Source organism: Nannospalax galili, unplaced genomic scaffold (genome assembly GCF_000622305.1).
Source record: "Nannospalax galili isolate Female #2095 unplaced genomic scaffold, S.galili_v1.0 scaffold529, whole genome shotgun sequence".
Classification (NCBI taxonomy): domain Eukaryota; kingdom Metazoa; phylum Chordata; class Mammalia; order Rodentia; family Spalacidae; genus Nannospalax; species Nannospalax galili.
The window spans coordinates 2,060,163-2,078,136 of NW_008360309.1; the positions used below are offsets into that span (position 1 = coordinate 2,060,163).

Here is a 17,974-nt window from a genome sequence, read left to right on the forward strand (position 1 = left end):
ATACCATCCAGCCTTAAAAAGGAAGCATGCAGGGCTGAGGAGGAGGGTTAGTGGGGAAGCCCTCATCATGTGAGTCTGAAAACCTGAATTCAGAGCTCCAGAATCCACACAAAAGCCAGATGCAGTGGCTACAGAAGGATGGGGGGCAGAGACAGAACTGCCCAGAAGCAAGTGAACCAGCCAGCTTGGAATCCTCAACAGCCACAAAAAGAAAGACCCTGCCTCAAATAAGGAAGGCGGGTGAGGACTGACTCCTGAGACTGTCCTCTCCTGGACTGGAGGAGGCCATGGTACCTAACAACCTTTTGGCCACCAGAGTGGCCAGTAGATATCTTTTCTGAGAATAAAGTTCTAGTGGCTTCCTCTAGGTAGTTTTTTATAGTCATGGGTGAACTGCTGGCCATAGGGCCCAAAGTCCCAGAGCATTCTGTGAGATTACTGTATATGAGCTGTGCAATCAGGGTAAGAGTTTGGATTTTCTTGTTTGTTTGATTTTTGAGTCTCCCTGTAGCCACAGCTGGCCTGGAACCACTATGTAGACCAGGCTTGGCCTAGATCTCACAGAGATCCAACTGCCTCTGGCTCCCAAGTGCTGGCATTAGAGGCGTGCACCACTATACCTGGCTTGGGTCTTCTTTTATCCTTTGTCTTTGAGACGAGACAGGGTCTCATGTAGCCCAGGCTGACCTCAATGTGTTTCATAGTCGAGGATATCCTTGAACTCTTGATTCTCTTGGCTCAGCCTCCTGAGAGCTATTATGACAGATTTGTGCCACCATGCCTGGGTTAAGGGATGCTGGGGATGAAACCCAGGGCTTTATGCAGGTGAGGCAAGCACTCTATCAACTGAGCTACAGTCCAAGCCTTTTTTGGTGGTTTGAGATGGAGTCTCTCTGTTGCCCAAACTGGCCCTGGATTCCTGGGCTTAAACAATCATCTGGCCTCAGTACCCTAAGTGCTGGGACCCTGACTCCCACTTGCTTTTGAGAACTGAATGTGAAGGACATGAGGTGGAGAACCCACATGGCGGCTAACAGCTATCCGTAACTCCAGTTTCAGGGGATTCGATACCCTCTTCTGGCCTCTGCCAACACTGCATGCACACGGTGCACTTACATACAGGAAAAACACTTATATACATAAAATAAAAATAAATAAAAATTGGGACTGGAGAGATGGCTCGGCAGTTAAGAGCATTGGCTGCTCTTCCAAGCCCCAGGTTCAAGTCCCAGCACCAACATGGCACCCAACAACCACCCATAATTCTAGTTCCAGGAGATCCAACACCCCCCTCTGACCTCTGTGGGCACTGAACAACACGAATGACCCTACCTACATGCAGACAATATACTCATACACAGAAAAAAAGATTAAAATAAAATATTAAAAGTTTTAAAAAATATTTTTAAAGAAAACTGGTATTTTCTAAAATCAAATTCATCCAATATATTACTGGTGTTGCTTGGCTAGCCTAACACTGTAGCCCAGGTTAGCCCCAAACTCCAAGGTTCAAGGGCTCAAATGAGCCTCCTGCCTCAGCTTCCTGAGTAGCTAGGACAATAGGTTCATGGCACCATGCTTGGCTTCTTCTGAGAGTTAAGAGAAGTTGTTTTTATTTGACTTTTACATGCAGTTATATGGTAGCAAAGGCCTGTGATCCCAGCACTGGGGAGGCTGAGGCAGAGGGATCATGAATTTAAGGCCAGCCTGGACTATAGTGTGACACTGTAAAAAAACAAAAAGAGCAACAAACTATTTTCTAAGTGTTTCTCCTTTTTAAAAAATGTTTTTAGCCTAGTGTGGTGACACTTAGATACTAGACCTGCTCTGAATCATTCCTGGCTCTTCTGTTCGTGTGCTCACTATGGCAGTTGCTGGAGACCACACCCAGATCCCAAAGCAGTGCTCTGTAGCTGAGTGGCACCAGCTCATCTCCAGTTCTCATTTTATCCCATTATCTCATTTTGCTTTGGTGACTTCTAGATGCTTTCTTTATGACATGAGAATTATATTCTTTTTCTTAAATTTTATTAGATTTTATTATTTTTATTTTATGTGTATGCGTGTATTGCCTGCATGTAGGTAAGTGCACCCATGTCGTGCAATGCCCTCAGAGGACAGAAGAGGTTGTTGGATTCCTTGGAACTGGAATTATGGACAGCTGTTAGCTGCCATGTGGGTGCTGGCATTCGAACCCGGGTCTTCTGCAAGAACAGTCAGTGTTCTTAACCGCTGAGCCATCTCTCCAGCCCCTATCATATTATTCTTTAAAAAAAAATTTCACACCAGCATGTGTGAATTTAGTCCCAGCACTTGGGGGCAGAGGAACGCAGATCTCCATGAGTTCAAGGCGAGTCTGGTCTACATAGCAAGTTCCGGATCAGCCAGGGCTACACAGTGAGACGCAGTCTCAAAAAATTCTTATTTTGTTTGTTTATTTATTTAATGTGTTTGTGTCTGTGTGCACCTACACAAGCCATGCACACACTGAAGCCAGAGGACAGTCTCAGGAGACAGTTCTTTCCTTCTACCAAGTGGGCTGGGGAGACAGAACTCAGACGGGTCAGGCTTGGTGGCACGCACTATCCCACCCACTAAGCCATCTTGCTGAGCCCACATTATTCTTTCTGAGGTATTAAGGACAGAAGTTAGACTTTGCTCATGTTCAGTAAGGCCTCCACCACTGAGTCATGCCTCCAGCCTCCAAGGTATTTTCTTTGGTTTGATTATATATATGCATATATACACACACACATACATATATATATAGTACATATATATATACATACACTTTTTTTTTAGTCTTTTTGAGACAGGGTCTTCCTGTAGCCCTAACTGTCCTGGTACTATGTAGACCAGGCTGGCCTGCAGGTGTGTGCCACCATGCCTGGCTTTCTTTTTTGAAACAAGGTCTCCCTGTAGCCACAGCTGGCCTGGAACTCACTATATAGACCAGGCTGCCCTTGATCCCACGATCCACCTGCTGGGAGTGCTGGGATTAAAGGCACCCAGCGGTTTGTTTTATTTATTTATTTTTATTTTATGTGTATGAGTGTACTGCCTACATGTGTGTGAAATGTATCCATGTCACTGTGCAATGCCCATGGAGGACAGAAGAGGGTGTTGGATCCCCTGGAACTGGAGTTACGGATGGTTGTTAGCCACCATGTAGGTGTTGGGATTTGAATCCAGGTCTTCTGCAAGAACAGTCAGTGCCCTTAACTGCTGACTCCTCTCTCCAGCCCCTTATTCATTCATTCACTCATTCATTCATTCATTCATTTATAATTTTTATGTGTATTAGTGATTTTTACCTGCCTGTATGTAAATGCATCTGTGTCATGCAAAGCCTGACCAAAAAAAAAAAGTGGAGGCCAGAAGACGGTGTTGGGTCTCCCAGGGGTGTCTCTCAGGGGTAGAGCTCCCAGTGAGGGGCTGGGGGAGTGGCTCAGCAGTAGAGTTCCTGCCTAGAATCACGTATATGGACATGGACACACACACACACACGTATGCGCATGTGCACAGCACATATACAGAATTTGTCTTCAAGATGTAGGACTTGATGTTTTAATACAGGTATACGGTGTGGAATGATTACTACCATCAAGTTAAATAATACACATCACCTCCATCTGTTAGCATTTTCTTCTTTCTTCCTGAGTGGGAAGAACACTTAAGATCTCCCTTCTCAGCAAATTCTGAGCAGACACACCATATTCTTAGCTGACATCACCATGCTGGGCCTGGAAATGCAGAGCCGAGTTGCCTGCTTGCTGAGCAGGGTCTCCTCCTCCCTGCCCCTTCCCTCTTTTGAGTTTTACTAGATTTCTCATGTCAGATCTTATGGCATTGATCTCTCTCTCTCTCTCTCTCCCTCTCCTCTCCTCCTCTCTCTCTCTCCTCTCTCCCCTCTCTCTCTCCCTCCCTCCCTCTCTCTCTCCTCAGCTCACACAGCCCAGGCTGGCCTCAAACTTGACTATTTAACAGAGGCTGACCCTGAACTTCTACTTCTAATCCCCCTGCCTCAGCTTCCCCAGTGCTGGGATGAGAGGCACATACCTCTGTGCTCAGCTCCCTGTCCTAAAAGGGACAGAGCTGGGGTTTCTGTAGCTCAGCATGGCTTCTGGCTTCATGATCCTCCTGCTTCAGCATCCTGACTGGCAGGACTACACATCTGTACTGTCACAGCCTGACTCATCTGGCAATTTGTGTGGCTCTATGGAGGGCAGGCCAGAGAATCTCTAAAATGCTCTTCATTCTGGGTCCTTCTGTGTATCTGTCTCCCAACCCCTTGTTGTTTGTCCATAAAGTTTTATTGGTATGTTACCCTATACACCCCAGGCCACATACTCTGCATCACACTTGTTCTACCACATCAACTACGGTGAACAGTCTGCATCTGTTATGGAAAAGTTATTTGAAGAGCTAAGAGATCAAGCACATCACCCAGCAGAGAGTCAGAGAGCTTGTGTATTTTTACATGCATGTGGTCCCAGAATAAGGAACAAAGGTCTCAAGATTTTCTGGGCGCAGAGCAGAAGGTGAGGTTATGTAGGATTTTTTTTACATCTTTCAATGGTTGCCATCTGGCCCCTTTGTCTCTTTTCCTGATATCTCAGGAAAATTCCCTGCTGGGTTCATCCAGTCATCATAGCTTACAAAGTAGATATCCCAGGTATGGGTCAGAGCATCTGCCACATTTGATCTATAGCTAGGCCAGGCTCATTGGGCTAGGAATTGGTCACATGATCATTGCATTTACAAATTCAGGTATCACTGGCAGAAGTTTAGATATCCCATTGTCACATTTGATCTATACTTTTTAGACCAGATGTCTTATTAGGCCATTTGGTGACTTTCCCATTTTCTTAGTTTCGTATGTTTACCAGCAATTAAGACATGATTAGTTAGAAAGTATCACAGAGCCTCATGATATTACAGAGTAATAAAACATCTCAGAGCAGTGAAAACATCACTGAGCAGGTAAAGCATCAAGGGACGCATTTCAAGTATCTACCTAGTAAGTGAAACAAGAGGAAACTTCAAATGGCCTAAGTACAGAGGAAATTATTTAAGAATACAGTTTGGAGATAGGTGTGGTGGCGCACGTTTTTAGTCCCAGTACTCGGAAGGCAGAGGCAGGCAGATCTCTGTGAGTTCCAAGGCAGCTGGGGCTACAGGGAGACCCTGTCTCAAAAAGACCAAAAAAAAAAAAATACAGTTTGGTTATGAGAATGTAACTTCTTATCAGATCTACTGTGGACTCTCACCCCCAGGGTAGCACAGTGCTTAGTGCTTAGTGCTCACAGCCCTGGGCAAAGCAGTCTACACATCTCTCAAAGACATCCCGTTACTTACTCTGTTTTTGTTTTTGTTTTTCTGGTCTTTTTGAGACAAGGTTTCCCTGTAGCCCCAGCAGACTTGGAATTCTGCCTGCCTCTACCTCCCACGTGCTAGGATTAAAGATGTGAGATTTGCTAGGTATCCTATGCTGGTCCTTCAATTTAAGATCCTCCTGCCTCACTCTCTAAAGTGCTGGGATGACAGCCATACCCCACCGCACCCAGCTCAAGGAAAGCTTTTTTGGGTGTTTAAACTATACCCCATAATTTCACTCTACTCTTAGATGCTGTGTTCCCAAAAATACAACATCCCCCTTGGTCTGCAATGGCTTTGGATCAGTGGGAGCTGAAGATGCCGTCCTTGTCAAGAGCAGGCCAGAAAGAAGATACAAGGTTGTTGGGCACAGGATATATATACCTAAAGCACAGAGACAGGCAGGAGTACAGACAGGAGCACACAGGAGCTGTCCTCTGGCCCGGTAGCTCAGCGCCACTCTGAGCCTTCCTGGGCTCCCAGCTGTCTTTGAGGAAATGTCTCAGAACCACTGCAGCACGTTGGGCACCTGTCCCCTTGGCCACCCAACACTCTTCTTCCTGCAAGGTGTCTCCCAGTCACCTGGTGTCCTCTTTGTTTCCTCCTCCACAGGCACCTAGGCTCTTGTTGCCTGTTTAGTGGCCCGTGTCTCCTAGAGGTGGGCCTGACCCATGCAGGCTGCTTGCTGGAGGCACCAGAGCCAGGAATGAGGTGACTGTTACCGCCTCCTTTGCAGCCACCTCACCAGGCCTGGCTAGGGGTAACTGCCTCATGCTCCTGCCTCTGCCTTAATGTCTCACTGTCTATGAGTTCCAGCACATCCTGTGCACTTCTCTGAGCTCCCAGCTACAAGTGTGACACTAGTCACTAGCCACCTTCCTCCTGGGGCACCATGACCTGGTCATACACTTCCAGTTTGGCCACAGGCTCATGGCCATGCTAGGGCAGCTCAGGAAGGAAACCAGGGGATTCTGGGAGAGCACAAGGGGGACTCCAAGGTCTGGTTATGTCTCTAGGCCTGGTGGTCCTCATGTTCCTGGCAGGCAAGATGAAAGCAAGCTCAGAACCCAGGACGCTGGGAACCCTCTAGGGTCAGGGACCTGGCACTAAGTCAGTTTACAGAGGTGCAGACCAAGGAGGTGAGGGCTGGGGAAATGGCTCAGTTAGTAAAGTACTTGCTGTGCACACCCAAGGGCTCAAGTTTGGTTCCCAAACCCACATTAAAAAAACCAGGCATGGTGGTAAGGGCTTGTAACCCCAGCACTGGGAAGGCAGAGATGGGCAATTGCTGGCCAGTCAGCCTCGCCTACTGGCGAGTTCCAGGACAGGAAGAGATGCTATGTCTAAAATGAAGGTGGACGGCACCCAAGGAATGACACCTGAGGTTGTTTCCTGGCCTGTACACACCCGACACACACATGTGTGCACACAAAGACGGGGGGGGGGACCCTGCACCACCGAGCCACCTTCAGCCACGAACTGCACTCCAACACAGATGGAGCCAACCTTGAACACAGGATGCCGATATCTGTGTCCTCCTTTCCCAACTCCCCGAAACCGCTGGATACTGGGAAGACACTCACAGAGTTCAGCGATGTGTGTCTGTGGCTCGGCTAGCAGGGCAAAAAGACCTGTTAGTGTGGGGTGCCTGAAGCCAGGATGGGGACCAGCTGTGGCAGACTGGGGAACAGGGTAGCCAAGCAAATACACAAGGCACCTATGTCTTGTTCACTTCTATAGGGCTCTAGAATGGTCTATATGCACATGCAAACATGGTCATCCCTCAGTGTCCCCAGGGGGTCAGTTCCAGAACCCCTGGGCTACCAAAGTCCACTGACCCTCAAGTCCCTTTAGAATGGTCTACATGTATTCTCTGCAGACTCTGGTTCCACCTGATGCCATGTGACTGCTGTATGCATGGCCACCGTGCCCACTGCCTTAGGGAATGCTGTCATGGCAGCTTAGCTGGGGACTGCCAGTCACAGGTACAGGTGCTGAGGCTTGGTTCCCAATGCAGCATGAGGTGACTGTGCAACACCTGTCATCAGTGTTCACACAGGAACTCACTGCTGGGCAGAAGCCAGAGCAGAGAGCCTGGCAGGAGTGAGGTCACTATGCTGAGCCCTCACCTACAGCTGGTCCCCTGCCTCACTTTCCCACCTCTCAGTCTCTCAGCCACTATGAGGTCACCAGGCTTCTGCCACATCACCAGGCATCCCCATCTTCATCTCCATCATGATGGGCTACCAAATCTCAGGCCCAAAGTGATGGAACCAACCCTTCACAGACAGACCCTCTTAAACTAGGAGCCAAAATTAACCTTTCTTCATTTAACTTGTCCATCTCAAGTGTTTTGTCACAGCAACAAGACACAAATAAGAATGAGAAGAAGTTAAAGTCTATCTATGGCCAATACAGATGAAACCTTGAGCCTTGTGCATGTTAGACAAGCACTCTTACCTCTGAGCTACAGCTACAGCCCCCACTAGGCAGGGGCTTTACTGATGAGCCACACCCCAAGTTCACTGGAGGTTTGTTCTAAGACTGTTCTAGCTTCCTTTCCAGTTGCTGTGACAAAATATTTGACAAAAACAGCTTAGAGGAGAAAGGGTTTACTTGCTCACCATCCCAGGCTACAGTCCAACACTGTGAGGCAGCCAAGGAGTTGCTTAAAGCAGCTAGTGACAGTGACAGACAAAAGCAGACAGAACATAGGCATGTGTGCTTGTGCTCAGCTCACTTTCTCCTTTTTATACGATCCAGGATTCAAACCTGGGAGTGGTGCTGCCGCTCAAGCCAAGAGCAGCCAGGAAGCTGTGCTCCTGATTGACTGACTGATGGAGATGGGGTCTTTCAATAGTGCTGGGTTGATGGGTGTGTGCTGCCACAACCTGCTGGGCTGCACAGCTCAGTCAACGTCAGGGTCAAGGTTCTTAAAACACCCTTACCACACAGACTGACACATGTGACAATACACCCTCCAGTTCCAGAACTTTCTACCTGTCACCCTAAGTACCTTTGCCTGGTTCTGTCTCCTCATATCAGTGAGGAGATGTCCCTGAGGTGGGGCAGAGTCTGGCCATCGAGCCCCAGGAACCCACGGCTATGGGCAGAGGTCAAGATGATGGTGGTGCTATAGTCAGTGACCTGCAGGGCAGGGGTGCTAGAGGCTCCCTCTGGAGTCCCTCAGGAGTGCCAGCCCCAGTGGGCATGAATCCTAGTCCCAAGGGAGCTGGGAACTCCAGGGCCAGTCTGGGGCAGCACCCGGCTTCAGGATCCCTGCTTGGTATGGAGCATCGGTGCCTATGGCAGCCATGGTGGCTTGTCCCCATCCCCATCCCCCTCCTCTCTTGGCCTCCTCTCCTGGTGTGGTCAGCAGAGACAGGGGCCTGCTGGGAAAACAACCCCATGAGTAAGGCCTGGCTTATTTCTGCTTCTAGAATCAGTGCCACTCACAGGCAAATGCATGCCTGCAGAAACTGGGGATATACCAGGTCACCGGCCGGCACCCTGCTTCTCTGGAGTGAACCTGTCCAATGTTCTCAGTGAAGGAGGGTATGTCCTGAGTCTGCCCAATGTTCTCAGTGAAGGAGGGTATGTCCTGAGTCTGCCCAATGTTCTCTGTGAAGGAGGGTATGTCCTGAGTCTGCCCAATGTTCTCAGTGAAGGAGGGTATGTCCTGAGTCTGCCCAATGTTCTCAGTGAAGGAGGGTATGTCCTGAGTCTGCCCAATGTTCTCAGTGAAGGAGGGTATGTCCTGAGTCTGCCCAATGTTCTCAGTGAAGGAGGGTATGTCCTGAGTCTGCCCAATGTTCTCAGTGAAGGAGGGTATGTCCTGAGTCTGCCCAATGTTCTCAGTGAAGGAGGGTATGTCCTGAGTCTGCCCAATGTTCTCAGTGAAGGAGGGTATGTCCTGAGTCTGCCCAATGTTCTCAGTGAAGGAGAACATGTCCCATGTCCTGAGTGTGCTTCAGGATGAATCCCATGACCAATGCTGGGCTGCTCTGCTGAGGACCTCCAGGCTATCACCCAATGCTCACAAAGGACCTCAGATGGCCTGCTGCCATTGTCAGCTAAGTCAACTGATAGCCCGGGCAATGTCTCCTTTCTGAGGTTAGGCAGTCTGGAGGGCCTGCTCCCTGTAGAATGGAGGGGTCCCAGGTCCCACTGTCCTCACATTCTTTGGAATGGTGACAGTCACAGGGGACATCAGCTGACACCCAAACTCGGCCTTCCTGTTTTCTGATCAGCACTGCACTGAGAGGCTGCACCAGGGCCTGGGGAGGATGGGGCCCAGAATCACCAAAACCTCAAAGCAACCAAACTTCTCCTTTCAGGGAGCTGAGAAAAAGTCCCCAGTGCAGCAAGCTGCATGGAACTGAGGCCTGCACAGCCAGGACCTGTAAGATCAGGGGGGTGGCAGGGCTGGGGAATCACACGTGTGGTGCTTTGACTTATGAAGTCCTATAAAGACGCATCAAGTCCTGACTCCTGGCACCTGTGCTACTGACCCTGGAAATGGGCTTTGCAGGTGCAATGTAAGTAAGGCTCCCACCAGGTTGTGTGACACACGCCTGTCACCTGGCACTCAGGGAAGGACACTGTGAGATCAAGACCAGCCTGGTTTACATAGTGAGTTCCAGCTCAGGCTATAGGAAGACCCTGTCTCAAAAAAATTAAAATAAAATAAAAAATAAAAATTTCTGAATGAAATCTGTGTGCTCAGCACATGAAACCAGGGGTGACTCACAGCCTCCCAGAGTGACTGCAGGGACAGTTCTCAGATGGGATTCCACCAGGGGACAATGGCATGGTGTCAAACCTACACAGGGGTGCTCATGGCACCTGGTGGGTGGAGACTGGGTGCAGCCACTGCCCTCAGCACACAGGTTATCCCGTTGAAGAGATGGTCCCTGCTCCTGATACCAGCAATGCCCACAATTCTGGGCCCAACTCTTGAGTTCCCAGTACTGTGTCCACGGTCACCCCATGAAGCACTGGCTGCTGTATCACTGAGGCCAGAGGAGGAAGCCAGCAGGATCAGCATCTGTCATGGCTGTGAGGAAGACAGTTAAGACCACAACCAAGGCTGTACTAGCACCCCAGAGGGCTACAGACAAGCTGTGGGTATGAATGCTGGAAGGAAGATTCGTCCGTACCAGGACAGAAACTACAGACCCTAATATGACAGCAGGAACAAAATCATGGAGTGTCATCATGGTTATTCTACAGGGACCACTGTGGGCTGATGTGTGTCTCCTACAAAAGCTCCATCTATATTCTTACCCCAGGAACATGGAACTGTGACCTCACCTAGAGACAGGCTGTGAAATCACTGCACACGGATGAGCCTTCACTCAGCTCATGGCTTCAGAACCAGGGCGCCTCCAGACTGGGAAGCCTCTAATGAGGGCCACACATGTTACAAACAGAAAGGGACCTGGTTTGGATTTGGAATGTCACTAAAGGCCCAGGTGAAGAGGGCTGGGTCCAACCTGCGGCACTCTCAGGAGGTAACAGAAGTTTGTAGAGTATGGACCTAATGCAGTGAGTGTCTCCTGGTCAGGTGGGGGTATGGTCTGGAAGGGAACAAGGGCACCCGGCCACTCCTCTTCCTCCAGCCTAGTCCATCACAGACCAGAATCTCCAAAACTGGAGCCCAAATTCCCTTCCTTTTTTTTTAAATGGCTTTGTCTAGGTGTCTGTCACACAAAGGAAACTAACACCCACTGCAGAAGGGTCAAGGGCATGGTGCCCCACTGGATGATGGCCACGCTCCTGACAATCTGCTGCCTGTGTTAATCCATCCATCCTGGTGCCCCAGGATCTAAGGACCCCAAGACCCTGAGTCTATTTTTAAATTTTTATTACACTGATTTACTTTATGTGCTGTGTGGTGCAGTAGTGCTGCTCATACAGAGACTCAGTACAATTACGCTGTCGGTTCCTTCCTTCCACCATGCAGTGCCTGTAGACAGAACTCAGATCGTCAGGCCTGGCTGAGCAAGCACCTTTACCCACTAAGCCAGCTCTCTCACCCTGGACCTCAGTTCTCAAAGATCCCTCCTGTCAATGCTGTGGCTGAAGACCATGCCTGGCACTGGATCCTGGGAGGGAGAAAGACACAGGGGGACAGGTAGGCCTCGGTTAGGGTGAGTCACACTGGGAAAAGGTGGCTACTGTATGGGAGACGTATGAAAAGAGACACCTTCGATTATAGGGGAGAGGACCACAGGGATGCACCAAGGACCACTGGAGCCACCAGAGGCTGGAAGAGTAGAGGGAACCTCCCCTGGAGTTTCTGGAAGGGGCACAGCCTCTAAAAACCACGAGAACCTGTTATCCAAAGCATTGTCTGTAGTCCTCACCCACTGCCTACTCAGACTTGGGGGGTAGGGGTAGTAAATCTGGAGAAATTACACTTTGTGGCATGTCACCTGAGGGGGACAGGAGTCTGCCAGGTTCCAGGATGGTAATGATCTACGAACCTGCCCTCCCTCCTCACAGAATGAGTTCCCATGCCACTGTTTTGTCCTGACACAGGCGCCAGCCACCAAGTCTGTGATGCAGTATGGCTCTCTGTGCCACCTCCTGGGACTATGGCCTCAATAGGGAGTTCAGAACCTAGACAAGGAGAGCGACCTGACCTGGGGTTCTGCCATGATGAGTCCCATGGCCTGTCAGGACCTCTCACCCATGGCCACAAGCCCTGACCTACCAGGCACCTGCTGGTCTCCTTCCCTCCCATACCACCCCTCACTCACCCCACAGCAGCGTCTTCCCTGTCCGCACATGGCAGTCCAGCTCCCCACCTCTGCGCTGGTTAAGTCTCCAGTCTGACTGCCACCTTCCACTACAAGCAACCCTCCCCTACTGTGCCGCCTGACAGCACTTTCTGCCTGCTCCGAGTGGGTATTTGACCAGTTGCCTTTGCGGACCCATGGTAACAACCACATTGTTTCGGGCCACCACTAAAGTCCTAAAACTGCAGAGATTGAAGACCCCAGATACACCACACTGCTTTGCCAACAAATGGCTGGTAGGGGGTGGTGTCTACAGCTGGCATGGCTCACAGTGCACAAGGGCAAAACAGAGCAACTAGCATCCTACTGGCCATGAGACCATGTGACTATTCTGCCCTCCATTTTCTTGAACTTTGACCTTTCACTTAGGAAGCTGACAGGTGGCAGCAGATTGCCCTTGGTGTATTCAGTGGTACAAGTATAATGAGGCTACCAGGCCGGTACCACCACCACTCCCGAGAACCAAGATGTCCACAGCATGGATCTGCTGCACAAACGGAGGGTTCATGTCTAGGACACGGCAGAAAGGCAAACTACTTCATCACGCTACACACAGCAAAATGCTTGACTTAAAACTTACAAATGGCTTCTTTGGGGATTTTCTTTTCTATTTTTTATTTTCAGACCACAATTGACCATGGTAACTGAAACAGAAACCTCAGAAGGGGGACTTCTGTACTACTTGTGGGATGGACAGTCTGCATAGATGAACTGTACATACGGGGGAAGCCATGTTAAAAAGGAAACCAAGGGTTGGGGATTTAGCTCAGTGGTGGAGCGCTTGCCTAACAAGCGCAAGGCCCTGGGTTCGGTCCTCAGCTCTGAAAAAAAAGGAAACCAAGGGTTGGGGATTTAGCTCAGTGGTGGAGCGCTTGCCTAACAAGCGCAAGGCCCTGGGTTCGGTCCTCAGCTCTGAAAAAAAAGGAAACCAAGACAGGGTTCCATGCACCCCAGGCATCCCTCAAACTGGCAATGTAGCCAAGGATTACCCTGAACTCCTGCTCCTCCTGGCTCTACCTCCTGCTGGGATGACAGGAATATGCTAACATGCTGGACTTAGAAAACCTACTCTGTTGTGAAGTCACCAAGTGGTTTTTTAGAAGTTTATGCAACACAGAACACTGAATCTTGCAGTGTTCAGAGGAGAATGCAGACACCCATGCTGGCTCATAGCTCAGACCAACAAAGCCCTTCTGTGATCTGGTGGGCAAGCAGGGGGCGGGGGTAAGGAAGAAGAGCAGATTTTCAGGTTACTCTACTACAATGGAAGAGGGGCAGTAAGAGGCATCTTGCATTGTCCACATGCAACCTGATTGAGCTTTGAGTTTTAAGCAACAATAACGTACCATCACTTGTTTCAGTTATGTCAAATACAACATGTTAATGTGTGAAACGTGTTAATAGAAATTGGGAGGAAGATGCCTCAGAATCTTGTTATCTGCATAGTATTCCCTTAACCTCACATTGCTTTGAAAAAGTATTGAGTCAGTGAGATGGTTCAGTGGGTAGAGGTGCTTGTTGCCAAGCCTGACCAACCTTGAGAACCACATAGTGGAGGGAAAGAACTGACTTCCACAAGCTGTCCTCTGACCTCTACAATGTGTTGTGGCACATACACCCACAAATAAATAAATGATAAATTAAGTAAGGGAAAAAAACCTATTGAAAAACAGAACAAAAACAGAGCCTAGGACCCCAACCCCAGGGCTGCAGACCCCGAGCCCACACTCACCCTTGCAGCCCAGAATGCCTACAGCCAGGTTCACTGACTCATCACTTCTGCCACTGGTGTCTAGGCTCCTGTGGTATCTGATCAGTAGGGTCTAGGTGGTGGGCATGGAGTATAGGTCTGGGGTATGGTCTCCTTCACAGCCAGGTGGTCCCTCCCCAGCTGTGGCACTGTCTCCCTGTCCCCAACCCCCTTGAAATACCCTCCACTATTCACCACAAGCACACCTGCCTGCTTCTCCTGGGATCTGGGGAACTAGTGGCTGTCTCTGGACACCAAGACCATAGGGAACCTGCGTTTCTCCTTTGTACATTTTGGACGCTTGCCTGAGGCCTAGCCAAGCCTGGCGGGACAAACCCTCCCACAGGTACAGACCACAGAGAGAGTCAGGGAGCACCCTGTGAAGCCTCTAGATATAAACGTACATATGATCGGCTCTCTTGTGGAACCCTTACATTTTTGGCCCCTCTCTCAGTCCCAGTCACCCCAGGGCCTGGCCCACTAGAGGTGGCCCCTGAAACACTTCAAGGAGATAACTCTAAACCTGCTGCTCTGCCTCGTCTAGCCTTGCCCACCGAAGCCAGAAGAGTCAAGATGGACAAGTGCCTGCACTTTCTTTTTTCTTCTACGTGTAGTAATAGGTATGGGCCTCATACATGCTCCTCGGAGCTGGGGACAGAAGCAGGGTCATGGCACACACACACAGAGAACGCTTTACCACTGCTCTACACCCCTATACCCAAGCCTCCATTTCTAGAAGGCCTCACAACCACTGATGGCCCTGGCAGGCTCACCTCCAGCACGGGGCCAGCACCCAGGATGGTCCTCTCCACACCGCTGGCGTAACCCTTCTGGCTGAGTGCGGTGAGGCAGTGGATGAGGAAGTTGGTGCTCTGCGTCTTGCCTGAGCCGCTCTCGCCTGAGATCACAATGCACTGGTTCACACGCTTCCGGAGCATAGCATAGTAGGCCACGTCGGCGAGCGCAAATACGTGTGGCTCCAGCTTGCCCAGCTGCTGGTTCTCGTACATCTTCACGTACTTAGGGTTATAGATGGGCAGGAACTTGAAGGGGTTGATGGCCACGAGGATGCTGCCTGCATACGTGTAGATCTTCTGCTGCAAGAAGCGCACCTTGAGGTTCTGCAGCAGGTGAGCCTCAGTCAGCTCAGGCAGGTTGCACAGATCGTCAAAGTCAGCCTGTGGCCGGGGCAGGAGCCCACGCTCCACCAGGCGCCGTGCAGCCTCGGCCTGGGCCAGCAGTTGCATGTGCAGGTACTTGATGGTGCCGTCAGCATTGCGCTCCTGCAGCAGGAAGTAGTAGCCATCCTCCTGCGGGTGCTCATCCTGAGCCCGCCGCGGCCACAGCAGCACCCGGTGCACTGGCGAGTCGTTGGCGTCCAGCACCCACTCTTCCCCACCAGACTCCTTCACCTCCACCAGCACGTAGCACTTGGTGCCATCGAGCCGCAGGCTGGTGATGGCATCCTGGATGACCTCGGTCGTCGTGCTGTCCTTGGTGGCAGTCACACGGCAGGAGGCCTGGCTCTGAGTGCTGGACAGCTGGGGGTAGATGTGCAGGTGGTACGCGGCCTGCTGCCGACGGCTGGAGCTGCCCACCTCTCGCACACTCATCCTGCCAGGCTTCTGGCTTCAGCATACCTCCCTGGCTCCGGGCGTGCTCCTTCTGCAGCTGGAAAGGAGACAGAGGTTAACATGGGCAAAGATGGGGACCAGCTTTAATAGCACTCACCTCTGTACAGACAGCTCCAGACCCACATCATAGCCTACTAACGTAGCTCAGCCCAAAAGCAACCAGCTGTTCCCAGATAAGTACCCAAGTGTCTCCCTGTTTATTTCTTTTTTTCCCTTTGTGGTGATGAAGCTGGCACCTAGGGCCACCTACATACTTAGGAAACTACCACTGAGCCACACTCCCTTCCCCTCACTGGGGGATTCTAGGCAGGGGCTCTACTTCTAAGCTACACCCCCAGCCCCTCACTAGGGCAGGGCCTCTACCACTGACTCAGTCATGTCCCTAGTCCTGAAAAATATTGTTTTTATTTATTTATCTTTTATTTATTTATTTATTGGCCTTTTTGAGACAGGGTCTCCCTACAGCCCCAGCTGTCCTGGAACTCACTGTGTAGACCAGGCTGGCCTTGAACTCACAGAGATCCGCCTGCCTCTGCCTCCCGAGTGCTGGGATTAAAGGCGTGCGCCACCACACCCGGCCTTATTTATTTTGTAAAAGATTTTTGGCAGAGCTGCTGCCATGTAGCCATGACCCGCGGTAACCAGCACCCGCCAAAAGAATATGAAAAAGCAGAGTAACTTGGTTAAGGGAAAGCGCCGAGATGATGGGCTTTCTGCTGCTGCCCTTAAGCAGAGGGACTCCAAGATCATGCAGCAGAAGCAGAAAAGGGCAAACGAGAAGAAAGAGGAACCCAAGTAGCTTTGTGGCTTGTGTCCAACCCTCTTGCCTATCGCCCGTGTGCCTGGAGCCAGTCCCACCATGCTCCGGTAGTGCCCACAGGTCCTAACACCAATGGCACTCCCTTTGCCCTGAGTCTGCAGCGGTCCCTTTTGTGCTTCCTTCCCTCAAGCAGCCTCTCTCCCCTGGGCCACTCCTGGGGGTGAAGGGGTTACCTCTTCCCAGTGTTTTTATTCCTGTGGGGCACAACCCAAAGTATTAAAAGTAGCTTTGTAATTCCAAAAAAAAAAAAAAGATTTTTTTGGTCAGGCATGGTGGTGCATGCCTTTAAGAGGCAGGATCTCTATGAGTTCAAGATCAGCCTGGTCTACATAGCAAGTTCCAAGCCAGCTGGAGCTACAGGGAGACTGTCTCAAAAAAGATAAAAAATGGGGCTGGAGAGATGGCTCAGCGGTTAAGAACACTGGTTGTTCTTGCAGAAGACCCAGGTTTGAATCCCAGCACCCACATGGCAGCTAACAACTTTCCGTAACTCCAGTCCCAGAGGATCCGACAGCCTCTTCTGACCTCCATGGGCATTGCACGACATGGGTGCACCTACCCACATGCAGGCAATATATGCATACACATAAAATTAAAAAAAAAAAAGACCAAAACCAAAAAAATTTTGTATTCATGTGTATGCATTTGTGTCATACATGTATGTATAAGCATGTGTGTGCAGGTGCCCATGGAGGTCAGAAGACATCAAATACCCTGAAACTGGAGTTACAGTCAGTTGTGAATCACCTGATGAAGGTGCTGGGAACTGCACCCAAGTCCTCTGCAGGAGAAACAAGTGCTTTTAACCACTGAGTCACCTCTCTAGTCCCCTTTCCCAAAAGCTCATTTTTTTTCATATTTTATTATTATTTTTACTTTATGTGTATGTGTGTATTGCCTGCGTGTAGGTAAGTGTACCCGTGTCGTGCAATGCCTGCAGAAGACAGAAGAGGCTGTCGGATCCCCTGGAACTGGAGTTACAGACAGTTGTTAGCTGCCATGTGGGTACTGGGATTCGAACCCATGTCTTCTGCAAGAACAACCAGTGTTCTTAACCGCTGAGCCATCTCTCCAGCCCCAAAAGCTCATTTAAAAAAAAATACACTTCTGAAGATTGAAGAGAAAAGGAAAGAGCCGATGCTGCCTGCTAGCAGCCTGCCTAGTGTCTTGGACAACTGAAGACAGATCAGCTTTGATCAGCAGCCAGCAGGGGAGGTTTCTCTACAAACCTGAGCTTATGAAGCCCAGCAGTCAATGAGACATGGTAGAAGCGCCTGTCCTAGAGGCCAGAGTAACCTTGATGGAGTGCGCACATCAAAAGGGGTTCTAGAGGATAAACAGGAGTTCATTCATGAGGTTAACAAGAAGAAGGAGAAGAGGCCAGTCTGACCTTGTTTACTGGAAGTTGTATTGGAAGACAGCCATGCTGTGTGTGGCTGCTTTAGCAGCAGTATTGGGGAGGAATGGTTAGAGGAGAGACCCAGGCTGGCAAGGATGAGCCATCTACCAGCAGTCACTGCCACAATGTTTGCTGGCCTCTCACTTTGCAGAAGTAATGGAGCCACAAGCTGGGGAGTGACGTCAGCTCTGG

At 50.1% G+C, this 17,974-nt stretch overlaps 1 protein-coding gene and 1 pseudogene across 14 annotated transcripts in view; one reads left to right on the forward strand and one right to left on the reverse strand.

Moving 5' to 3' along the window:
- Myo9b (myosin IXB) overlaps positions 1 to 17,974 on the reverse strand; it is a 93,561-nt gene that overhangs the window by 56,733 nt on the left and 18,854 nt on the right. For all 14 annotated transcript variants that reach the window (XM_008824637.3, XM_008824636.3, XM_008824635.3 and 11 more), the window contains exon 2: positions 14,703 to 15,600. In XM_008824637.3, the coding sequence (XP_008822859.1) occupies positions 14,703 to 15,542 (840 nt within the window). In that variant the 5' untranslated portion in view covers positions 15,543 to 15,600. The remainder of the gene's footprint in view (positions 1 to 14,702; positions 15,601 to 17,974) is intronic.
- Positions 16,191 to 16,362, forward strand: LOC103726909 (annotated as a pseudogene).